The sequence below is a fragment of the Aptenodytes patagonicus genome, chromosome 27 (assembly GCF_965638725.1).
Source record: "Aptenodytes patagonicus chromosome 27, bAptPat1.pri.cur, whole genome shotgun sequence".
NCBI classification, from domain to species: Eukaryota; Metazoa; Chordata; class Aves; order Sphenisciformes; family Spheniscidae; genus Aptenodytes; species Aptenodytes patagonicus.
Genome location: NC_134975.1, coordinates 2,899,435 through 2,911,139, shown reverse-complemented (window position 1 = coordinate 2,911,139; position 11,705 = coordinate 2,899,435). Strand labels below are relative to the sequence as shown.

Genomic DNA, 11,705 nt, shown 5'->3' with positions numbered 1-11,705 from the left:
GATGGGGTGGAAGAGCAGCATTGCCTGGCAGGGGGCTGAGCCACCCAAGAGAGGGGGCAGAGGTCTGGCAGAGGCAGGGGAGCCGGGGCACATGGTGGTGAGGCTGCAGGTGATGGGTGGATAGTCCTTACAGCTGTCAGTGTCGTTGGCCACGGCAATGATGCCCATGGGCTGCTGGGGGATGTCAACACGCAGAAGCTTCATGTCGGTGCCCACATACTTGTTGGCTCGTTGCACAGCCCTGCGCACCCAGTCTGTCCAGAAGATGTAATCGCCGTAGACAGCCAGGCCAAAGGGGTGCACAGGCTCTGATTTCAGGATCACCTGCCAGACATCCGCAAACCATGAGCATGAGGGAACCTGGCTGTGGGACGCAGCCCCCAGCACCCAAACGCAGCCTGTCCCCATGTGTCTGCCCCAGGGGAAGGCCTGACTCCCCCCGTGCCCCAGAAACAGCTCTGCTTTCCTCTGACAATGCGCCAGCCACAGTTTCAACACTTGCTGCTCTCCTCCCCCATCTCTGCCACTGGGGCCAGGTCTGGACTCACATGGCGGTGGGAGCCATCGTATTCACAGCGTTCGATTTTGTCCAGTGTGGCATCAGAGAAGTAGATCTTCTCGGCCTTATGATCAATGGCCAGCCCATTGGGTGTTCGTATGTCCTGGTCAATGATGATGAGGACGTTGGCACCAGAGAGGGTGGCACGCATGATGCTGGGGTGCTGCTCATTCCAGTTGGTCCAGAACATCAGGCTGGAAGGGAAGAGACACGCGATGCCTTTGCAACCCCAGCTCTCTGCCATGTACGTGTTGGCTCAACCCACCCCTCTGCTGCTGTGGGTCTTCCAGGGACTTTGGGATGGATGGGACATCGTCCCCACAAAAAGGGGTGGGAGGGGGATGAATGAGGCCACTGCAGCCAGATGGGAAATGTGGTACGCCATGGTACCAGCCGGCCAGAGAAGGCGATGGGACGGGGTTTCTGTCTTTGCTTTGGGGTGCTGAAGGACATGTGGGGAGGGGGGGCACAGGGCCTTTCCTCCCTGGGGTCCAATAATCTCTGTGCTGGGAACCAGTGCTTCCTCCCCAGTGGAGGGATGTCCGCCTGGACGCTGGCGCTGGGACCACGTGGACCCCTGGGGAGGCTGGCTGGACCACCCACGGCCACTCACTTCTGGCACTCGTCCAGCACAAAGGCCCGGGGGTGATCGTCCCCCGACATGGTGATCACCGTCTCCCTCTCGAAAGCCCCCAGGCGGCTCTGGTCCACGGTGTGGCGGGTGATGGTGGAGGTGGTGTAGCTTGTCCAGTACAGTGTGTCCCAGCCGCGGTGGTACGCCAGCCCCTCCACCGAGCCCACGTCTGCAGGAGGGGAGGACAGGCAAGGGTTGTGTCCAGCCCATGCTCCTGCAAGGCTGCCTGGCTCACTCAGCACAGCCAGTGCTGACCATAACACTTGGATGCGGCTTTGGCAGTGTGCAGTTACTGCTTTTAATTACACCCGAAAAAAATCCCTCAGAGGCTCTGGCTGCTTGCTAACACGGCGCCAATGTGGCAGCACCTGAGGGGACTCAGCAGGGCTGGGCTGGTGTCTGTGCTAAACGGGTGAGCTGAGACCCCAGGAAGGCCTCCTGGGCAGACCTCTGCTACCAACCAGGTAACAACACTTCCTTGTAGGAAAGCTGAGTGATGTTCACCTATGATGAAACGAGGACTTGAACTCGGCTTTCAAGCTCATGCTCTAATCATCTCCCCTGTGCTGGCCAGGCCTTGCTCCGGGTCCCCCCGTCCCCGCAGCAGCAGCGCTGGGAAGGGAAGAGTCTCCCTCTGCCAGGGGAGAGCTGAGGCCCAGAGGCACAAAGTGACAAGATGAAGACTCATGGCGGACCAGGGAGACCTTCCCTCCAGCTCCCAGCCCAGGAACTTGAGCTGTACACCCATCCCTCCTCCCTCGTTAACGATCAGGAAAAGGTTTAATGAACCGGCTATGACAGATGGGCCCTGCTCTCCTGATCTCAGTGATAACAGCTATCCCAAGTGCCAAATGTAAATACACTCATTAGCAAGCACATCTATAACCCTTGCTGGAGGTGCCTCCTAGTGACACAGAGCAACAGACACGGTTTTTTCAACTGCTGTAGCAGCCAATAAAACCAACCAAGTGCAAACCAAGGGCTGGGGGTGAAGACAGGGCCAGGCGTGGCAAGGTTTGCTCAGGCTCAACAGGTCTGTCTTGGAAGTCAAATGCAAACACAGAGCAGATCCCGTTTGCTGCAGTGCCTTGTTTCTAGAGCAATGCATACCCACGTGCACGCCTGAGACTCGTGATACACTCTTCTTGCCAGAATAAGCTCTGCAGACTGCTCCTGACACTTGTGTCCTCTACCACAGGCTATTGCCTCTTCCAGAGGCTCTGGTAGAAAGCTCACAGCTGAACCCTTAACAGCTGCCACTCAAAACGCCTCTCAAAAATACCAAAAAACGTTAACTGAGAAAAGGAAAAAAAGGGAGTTCAGGAAGAGGTGGCGGGGGAGAACAGAGAAGAGGGGTCTGAGGGCAGATGCACACAGAGGGAGCCCTGTGACACTCACTCTCCACGATGGTCTTGCGCCCTGTGCCATCGTCATTGATCTGCTGGATGTTGCCGAAGTGGATGTCGCTGTAGAATATGCGGTTGCTGCCCTTGGAGCCATAGCGGTAGTCAAAGGCCAGGGCAATGACGTTCTTCATGTGCTCCGCGTCCTCGAAGGGCTTGATGGGTGCGTTGAGGTTGTTCTCATCTGACAGGTGGATGCTCTTGAGGATGGTGCGCTCCGAATACAGCAGGTAGCCGTCGTAGTCCCGGCAGCTCACCCCGTCCTCAGACAGCATGCCATGGGCGCAGGCGCACGTCCTCTGCCCGCTGCCCCGGAACAGGCAGAGCTGCTGACAGCCCCCGTTGCTCTGGGCACAGATGTTGGTGCCTGGGGAGGAAAGGGGGGGATTGTTCGAGGGACTGGGCAGGCTCTGTATAGGGGGATGCTCCCACTCGGCCGCTTTTCATCTCTCCCCGCTCCCAGGGGAAGTGGGTGAAGAAATGGGCTCAGCCCACGGCGCGACATGGTTCTTTGACGAGGACACAGTGGCCTGTTTGTTTCCATCCCCCTCCCCGCATCTGCCTGCTGTGGGAGCCCAGCCTGGGCATCCGTTGGCGGTCGGCAGCACTGCACAAGGGGCTGACACCCTGCTCCTGGACGCACCCTTCTGCCTGGCCCGGTTGAAGACTTTGATGTCCTTGAGCTGCACGCCAATCCCTGTCCGCAGGGACACCGACTCAGTGGCGTTGTCCTTGTTGCCTCTTTTGATGGAGCCATTTGCATGAGTCCTAAGAAAGGACAGTCACTGAGCAACTGACGCAGGGCCCACCCCAGCAGCACCCTGCGGCAGGGCTCAGCTCCACCGCCTTCCCCATAGCACCTGCCAGGTCCCCCCACCCCCCCCCCCAGCCGGTGCCTGGGGCACCCCCAGCACCACCAGACCTCTCGGGCACCGTACCTATCGCTCCAGTAAATATACTCCTCAAAGACCGACACCGAGAACATGTCCATGTTGTTGCTGGACAGGACAACCTCTCGGTTTTCGCCCGTCTCCAGGTCAATTCGTTCAATCTTGTCTGTCCGGGCATCGCACCAGTAAAGCTTCCCGTCCTGAGGCAATGAGAAAGCATCCCAGTCAGCAATGGAGCAGTGCACCAGAGTAGCACTAAGGCACCCTCCGCACCTCCCACCATGTCTGGCAGAAGGTCCCAGGGTTCCCAAGACGACCACCCTGGACAACCCTCCCTGCACTGGAAAGGAGACTCCAGGGTCCTGGGAAGGGCAGCTGTGTCCCCAGAGGCCCCACCACAGGGGCACGGCTGCAGTGACCCTTGGGACCGGCACGCTCCCTGCCAGGCCCCAGGGCGACACCGTCCTCCCAGCTGGTGGCTGTACCTCATAGTCAACGGATATCCCATTGGGCCAACTGATGCTGACGTTCACCAGCACCATCCGCTCAGTCCCATCCAGGCGTGACCGTTCAATGCGGGGGTACTGCCCCCACTCCGTCCAGAACAGATACCTGCAGGGGACAGCAGGGACGGTGGTCACCACAGGGCTGGCCAGAAGCAGCATCCTTGGGCCTTTTGGCCATTGGAGCAGAGGACAAACACCTCTCCCCCTCATCCCTCCACACCAGGGCCTCATTCCAGACCCCTGGTGATCTGCCAGCCTCCTGGCTGCCGTGTGCTTGCAGACCACGCTGCAGCTGGAGAAAGGAGCACTACTTTGCAGCTGGATGCAGCCCAGAAACCAGCCCATGTACCAGGCACGTAAGGTGCTGTTCTCCATCCTTCCCCAGATCCAAACAACTCTCCTCTCCCTGTGACTCTGTCCAAAGCTGGAGCCGGTCTGGGGAGGCTCCAATTGGATTTTATGAGGTGCTGGCACCCACAAGTCATGGGGAGCTCCCAGGAAGCTCAGCCCATCAGCAAAAGGGCAGTTAAACCCAGCTGGTTTGGACACCAGGGGCCTGTCCCTTGGTGTGGCAGGAGACCTACGAGTCCTTCTCCACTGCGTGCAAACTGCATGGCTCTGCTGGGAGGGTGCTGGGGGTCTCCAGTACATGCCCACCCCCAGCTGATGGCCCTCTCCGGGTGGCTTTGTGTACTGTCTCACCCCTTCTCTGGATGGACTGTGATGGCCCGCGGCTTGTCCAGCCCCTGTGAGATGACCACGTAGCGGAAAGACCCGTTCAGCCTGGCCACCTCGATGACATCGAAGCCCTGGTCCGTCCAGTAGATGTTTCCTGCAGAGAGGGGACGGTGAACACCCGCATGAGCCCTGATTCCTGACTGCTCACCCGCTCCTCCTTGCTCTGAAGCCCCATCTCACCAGCGATCCAGTCCACGGCGATGCCCTCCACGCGGCCAATGCCATTGGTGACCACGTCCTCCCGCCATGTCTGGTCCCGCTTGGCCCGGCTAATGGTGCTCAGACCCATGTCCACCCAGTAAATGGTGTCGTTCTCTGAGAGGGGCCAGGCAGGAGACCGGGTGTCAGTGACCGCCTCTGGGTCACCCCAAGGGTGGCACAGACACGGGCTGAGCTCCACCCCAAGGCCCCAGCATCGGGACCTGAAACCCTCCCTCACCCAGAGCTGCCAAGGAGAGATGTTCTAGGCCGGAGCACTGCCAAAGGAGGGTCTGGTGATGGTCCCCATCACGCTCCCCCTCCCCGACCTCTCCAGCCCTGTTGTCCTGCTCCCAGACCCCGTGTCACCTGCATGGAAGTCGATCCCCACAGCCAGGGAGGTCCCCGATACGGGCACGAGAGCATCCGACTTGTCATTGGGGTCCAGGGGAATGCCGCGAATCCCCTCATGGACCGAATACAGGAGGAAGGAGCCAACACCTGCAACAGATGCAGGGACAGTCAGATGCATCCCACAAACCACACGCTGTCCCTTCAAAAGACAGCCACAACTCATGGAAAACTGTGGCAGCAGCTCCGTGGACGAGCACAAGCCTGGCAGGGCTGGTGGGAGGGCTCAACCCTGCCATAACAGCAGCACCACGAGTCCCTGGGCCAGGCAGATGGCCCAGGACAGCAGAGTGACAGGCAGGGCAGAGTTGAACTGCATTGGCTGGACCTGCCGGCAGGCTGTGCGGCTGCCTGAAGCATCCCCGCACAGGCAGCCCCTATGTCCACCTCTCGGCTGACTCCAAGGCTGACACATGTGAGACATGGGCTGGCAGCGTGAGCAGCAGCTCCGCAGGCAGCTGGAGAGGTGGCTGGGGAGGCAGTCCTGCTGGACACCAAGTGCCTGATCCTGCCCACGGTGCTGCGGTTGGGGGGGTGACGTGTTTGCATGGGCAGCATGCGTGGCACACTTTGAAAGCTTTGCAGCACTGTGGTTTCTCACGGAGGGAGGGATGCCCCTGCTTAGCTTGGGTCCCCATGCGAGAGGGGACTAACCAGGATGAACATAAGGAGAAAACTTTTTGACATTAACACTGTCCCGCACGACATCCTTGTCTAAATTGGAGACATGGATTTGATGGATGGACCACTCGGTGGATAAGGAATTGGCTGGATGGTTGCACTCAAAGAGTTGTGGTCAATGGCTTGATGTCCAAGTAGAGATCAGTGATGACTGGTGTTCCTCAGGGGTCTGTACTGGGACGGGCACTGTTTAACATCTTTGTTGGCGACACAGACAGTGGGATTGAGTGCACCCTCGGCAAGTTTGCCGACGACACCAAGCTGTGTGGTGCAGTCAACACACTGGATGGAAGGGTTGCCATGCAGAGGGACCTTGACAGGCTTGAGAGGTAGGCCTGTGCGAACCTCATGAAGTTCAACAAGGCCAAGTACAAGGTCCTGCACATGGGCCGGGGCAATCCCAAGCACAAATACAGGCTGGGCAGAGAATGGATTGAGAGCAGCCCTGAGGAGAAGGACTTGGGGGTGTTGGTTGATGAGAAGCTCAACATGAGCCGGCAATGTGCGCTCACAGCCCAAAAAGCCAACTGTATACTGGGCTGCATCAAAAGAAGTATGACCAGCAGGTCGAGGGAGGTGATTCTCCCTCCCTCTACTCCGCTCTGGTGAGACTCCACCTGGAGTACTGCGTCCAGCTCTGGGGCTCCCAACATAAGAACGACCTGTTGGAGTGAGGCCAGAGGAGGGCCACGAAGATGATCAGAGGGCTGGAGGACCTCTCCTATGAAGACAGGCTGAAAGAGTTGGGATTGTTCAGCCTGGAGAAGAGAAGGCTCTGGGGAGACGTTATAGCAGCTTTCTAGTACCTGAAGAGCCTTACAAGAAAGCTGGAGAGGGACTTTTTATAAGGGCATATAGTGATAGGACAAGGAGTAATGGCTTTAAACTGAAAGAAGAAAGATTTAGATTAGATATAAGGAAGAAATTATTCACTATGAGGGTGGTGAGGCACTGGCGCAGGTTGCCCAGAGAAGTTGTGGATGCCCCATCCCTGGAAGTGTTCAAGGCCAGGTTGGATGGGGCTTTGAGCAACCTGGTCTAGCGGAAGGTGTCCCTGCCCATGGCAGGGGGGTTGGAACTAGATCTTTAAGGTCCCTTCCAACGCAAACCATTCTATGATTCTATTAACTCCTCTGTGATCAGGATGGGGTGGCTTTCACCACCACACTGGGCAGGGGAAGGAATGGCAAACCTTGGGGAAAGAGGGCAGGGAACAACCCACTCTAAACCGAACATGGACATAGTCAGGGACAAGGTTTCTGATGGCTGGGGCAGGAACCAGGGAACAGCCGCAAAGCCCTTCCCTACTCAGCTCTACGAAGGGGCTGCATTCCAGCAGGCCCTGCCTGGACCTCCTTGGAGGCTGCAAGCCCCAGAGTAGCCTGTTCAAGGGGTCCTGACCCACACCAGGGCACAGGGGAGGCACAAGCGAGGCCTCCTTCTAGAGCTGCCTCCGCCCCCGAGCACTGACAAAGGCTCTGCACCGCATCTGGGTCAGGGCAGCGCTTGTTATTCAGTCCCTGCCCTGACCCAGATGGTGCAGCAGCTCTGCCAGCCCCCTCCAAAAACACCAAGAACGTTTTGCACACAAACAGCCTTTCAGAGGCCCTGGCAGCGACCGGGGAGTGGGGGGGCTCTTCCCTCCCGAGGGAGACAGTGGCAAACTGGGCAGGGACTGGGAATCTGCAGAGCAAATGCTGTGCTGGCTGTCCAGCCCCATTCCCAGTGACTGCAGCAAGTCAGTGACCCAAACCCACTGCTGACAGCAAAGGGTTTCACCTCTCGTTTGAGGGCTCCCACTGTGCAGTCATGCTCCCCTCCTCCTGCTAAACCCAGAGCCCTTGGTGCCTGGGCAGTGCCCCCATGCTGCCCACACTCATTGCTGCCAGCCCCTCACAGGGACAGCCCATGTGAGGGTCCCACTGCAGCCTGAGCCAGCAGCCCCTCCTGAGTCCCCCCAACCCCACGGCGTCTCTCTAGCCCCCAGCGTCCCTCCACAGCGCTGCTGGTTGCAGGGAGCAGCGGGGCAGTTGGGAGGAGCCCGCACACAGCCAGAGTGAGTGGTTACTAGCCCCCCATGCACCACGCTGGCACACATCCCTTGCTTGGCTGCACAGCACCATGCAGCACAGGCGGAGCTGCAGTACGCAGCAGGCATGGCCAGGGGAGGCCGCACGGTCTCTCTGCTCCGAGGGGGTAGTTCGGGTGAGGGGATGGGGACAGGCATGCTCACCTTCGCAGGACTGCTGTCCGCTCTTCAGGCTGTAGCCTGCGGTGCACATGCAGGACCGGGAGGTCTCGGAAGTGGGGAGACAGAGCTGTGAGCAGTCGCCATTATTTAGGCTGCAGGGGTTGGTTCCAGCTGCCGCAGAGAGAAGTGGGGGTGAGGGGCAGCCGGGGGCCAGGGCACACCTGCCGGGGCTGTGTGCACCTGGGGAGAGGCTGGGGCAGCTGGGGCCAGTGCTGCTCGGGGCAGCTGCATGAGACATGGGTGCTCTGTGCCAGCTGGCAGGGACCTGGCGCGAGGGCAAGGGCCGGGCTTGGGCCAGCAAGAAGGGATGGGGTCAGCCGGCTGCCTGGCCACTGTGGGCCAGACTCTGGCCCCGCTGGCACCCCGGTGGAGCGGACGAGCCGCTGCCCAGCCCTGCAGGGTCTCTGCCCCAGGGACCACATGCTCACCTTGCTGGATGCTCTCGTCGTACACCTTCATGTGCATCACCAGTGTGGTGCTGTTGCGCAGCACTGTCACCTCTGTCCCGTCCTTCTTGTTGCAGGTGCCCATCCTCTCGGAGGCCTGGTCAGCCCACCACAGCTTATTGCCTGGGAGGAGAAGGCAGGAACATGCAGCAGCTTTCCCCATCCCCTCCCGCCCCAGAAGCAAAGAGCGGTAGCTCCACACAGATTTACATGCGATGGCCTGGAAAAAGGGGTCTGAGCTCAGCCTTTGGTGGAGAAGCATCCCCTCCACAGCTGCTAGAGGTGGCAACGAGCAGTCTGTTTGGGCAGGGCCAGGAGAAAAGGAAAGGGCTTCATGAACCGCCCCCATCACCCTGCCAGCTCTCACCCATGATGGCCAGGGCAGTCGCCTTGCTCAGCTGACTCTTCACGGACTCGATCACCTCCAGGTTGCTGCCATCCAGGTTGCATCTGTTGATGGTGCCATTGCCAGAGCTGATCCAGTACAGCTTGCTCTCTGGGTAGTCAATGGCCAGGCCTGGAAAGCAAGGGACTGTCAGTGTCCAGGTGGCACGCAGGGACTGCCACCATCTGGGAGGTGGGATGGGATTGGCAGAGCAGATGGGGTGATGGAGAGAATGGGCACACGAGGTCAGGGTGACCCAGCACAAACCAGCTGCCAGCCCCCCGGGGAGCCAGGACTGCCAGAGTCGGGGCTTGAGGCTCTTAGGCCCAAGCAAGGGCACTGCAAGGCGGGGTGGTACCGGGAGGCGTGGGGGAGTCCGTACCAACAGGCCCTTTCTGGTTGGTGAAGAGGAGAGTACGGTTGCTGCCGTCCATGTTGGCCACGCTGATGTTGTCCCCGTCTGTCCAGTAGAGCTTCCTGCACCAGTGAGGGGACGCTGAGCACGGCGGCTCCAACAGCCCCGCGGAGATGGCCCACGCAGCTCTGCTACCCTCTCAGCCCACCCAGGCTCTGCCAGCCCCTGCCACCCCAGCCTGCTCTCCAGGCTGAGGCCAGCCCTGTGCTGGCCCCTCTCCCCTCTCACTGCACAGCCCAGGCAGCCCAACAGCCTCCTCGCCTCCGGTGCCGGGACCTGGGATAGGGTTTGGTGTTTGCAAACACTCGTGCAGCCCTGCCCAGCTGAGCCCCGTGCACACCCAGACTGGCACACACTCGTGGATGCACACTTATCCGCAGCCTGTTCTCCTTCACGCGCACACGTGCATGTACGGAAATGCAGCCTGCTGCTTTGCGTGTACCAACAGACACACACCTCCCAAGCTGTGGCCCCGTCTCCTCTCACACACCTCCTACACGCACTGACACATAGGGAGAGCAACCTGTTCTCTCTTCCACCATGCACGTGCATTGTCACGCGCACACACACGTGTGCCTGCACGTACACCTTCTCCTCCTTCAACGCTCCTGGCCCGACCCCAAGCCTGCTGGCACTGCATCCTGCCAGAGACTTACCCCCGGAGGGGGTGAACCACCAGGCAGTGAGGCTTGTCCAGCCCCTGGATCACTGCATTCTTGAAGGAGCCATCCAGACGGGCCACGTTGATCTGCTTCTTGTTCGCATCGTAGCTGGTCCAGAAGAGGTTTCTGGAAACCCAATCCACAGAGAGGCCGTGAGCGTTGGGCAGGTCTGAAAGGGAATGGAGAAGGGAGACTCGTTAGTTGCGAGAATGGGTCTGGGATGATGCTCAAATGAAGAGGAAGGGCTGATCTCACGGAGCTGAAGCCTCTGGAGGGCTAGCAGCTTTCCCCAGCTCCGGGACCTGATGGGAGCAGCTGTGCGGGGCGAGGATCCTCCACACCCACCTGCAGAGACGACAGTCTCCACGCCGGTGCCATTGATGAAGGCTCTCTTGATGGTCTGGGTGCGGACATCAGACCAGTAAATGCGCTGCTCCAGGGCATCATAGTCCACCACCGTGACGTTGTCAATGTCGGGCACCGTGAAGGAGATGATGTAGTTGTAGTAGGGGTTGTCAATGTCCACGCCCCGGATCTCCATCTGCCGTGCGTACAGCAGGAACTTCTTAAACTCTGGGGAGAAAGACAAGAGGGGCAGTCATGGGACCTCAGCCTGGTCTGCAGAGCTGGCTCTGAAGCACCTGCTCGTCCTCCCCACCCTGGGGCAGCCTGGACAGACCCCTACCATAGCAGGTCATGTTGTCCTTGTCCAGCTTCATGAGGTGGGGGCAGGCACAGGACAACGTGCGGTTGTAGTTGATGAGGCAGAGGTGGGAACACGGCCCTTTGCCCCCGTTGGCTTCACAGGGATTAGGAGCTGCAAAGGGGGTAAGACTCAGTGATGTCCCTGTTCCAGAAGACACCTACCCAGCAGGCCCCAGAGAGCTGCAGACCTCCCAGACCCTGCCTGCCCTGTCAAGAAGCTCTGCCCCATAAGCCTCATCACCCCAGGACGCTTCTTTGCTGGGTGGCCAGGCCCATAGTGGAGGCCTCCAGCTCAGTGGAGGGTGAGAAGGGGCAGCCACGGAGGTAGGAGTGGCTCCCATGCAATGCTCCGAGTGGGTGTGGGTGCACACCGAATGCCAGCACCACCTCCCCATCGTGCCCCCCCCCCATCCTGCCACCACTTCCCCAGGCCTCACCCAGGGGCTGCCGGGAGGGGTGATACACCTGCAGGTCGAAAGGCTGCGTGTTGGTCCTCTGCACCACTGTCACGTTGTGCCCTGTCCATTTGTTGGCCTTGGCCAGCGTGTTGGTGCGCCAGTCAGTCCAGTAGACCTCACCCCCGTACAGGGTGACAGCAAAAGGATGCGACAGGTACTCGTGTCCCCGCAGCACCTCGATGTGCCCTGTCCCATCGTACAGGGCTGAGTAGATGGCATCCGACCTGTGCCCAGCAGAGACAAGGGGTGAGAGCAGGCAGACGGCTGGGCAAGGGGTACCAGCCACAGGCAAAGGCCAGGTCTTTAACCCAACAGCAACAACCCACAGGGCCTAAGCAGCCGCCTCCTCTGCTCTGCTTAATG

General features: G+C 59.7%; 1 protein-coding gene across 3 annotated transcripts in view; it reads right to left on the bottom strand.

Annotated features, from left to right (window-relative positions):
• The window catches only part of LRP1 (LDL receptor related protein 1), a 92,889-nt gene that overhangs the window by 22,615 nt on the left and 58,569 nt on the right, over window positions 1-11,705 (bottom strand). For all 3 annotated transcript variants that reach the window (XM_076360434.1, XM_076360435.1, XM_076360436.1), the window contains 18 exons: window positions 11,322-11,566; window positions 10,865-10,996; window positions 10,525-10,752; window positions 10,174-10,348; window positions 9,485-9,579; window positions 9,085-9,234; window positions 8,700-8,840; window positions 8,254-8,382; window positions 5,298-5,429; window positions 4,911-5,045; window positions 4,695-4,824; window positions 3,972-4,098; window positions 3,535-3,686; window positions 3,240-3,364; window positions 2,592-2,963; window positions 1,173-1,362; window positions 549-753; window positions 132-324 (listed from right to left, as the gene is read on the bottom strand). In XM_076360434.1, the coding sequence (XP_076216549.1) occupies window positions 132-324; window positions 549-753; window positions 1,173-1,362; window positions 2,592-2,963; window positions 3,240-3,364; window positions 3,535-3,686; window positions 3,972-4,098; window positions 4,695-4,824; window positions 4,911-5,045; window positions 5,298-5,429; window positions 8,254-8,382; window positions 8,700-8,840; window positions 9,085-9,234; window positions 9,485-9,579; window positions 10,174-10,348; window positions 10,525-10,752; window positions 10,865-10,996; window positions 11,322-11,566 (3,056 nt within the window). The remainder of the gene's footprint in view (window positions 1-131; window positions 325-548; window positions 754-1,172; window positions 1,363-2,591; window positions 2,964-3,239; window positions 3,365-3,534; window positions 3,687-3,971; window positions 4,099-4,694; window positions 4,825-4,910; window positions 5,046-5,297; window positions 5,430-8,253; window positions 8,383-8,699; window positions 8,841-9,084; window positions 9,235-9,484; window positions 9,580-10,173; window positions 10,349-10,524; window positions 10,753-10,864; window positions 10,997-11,321; window positions 11,567-11,705) is intronic.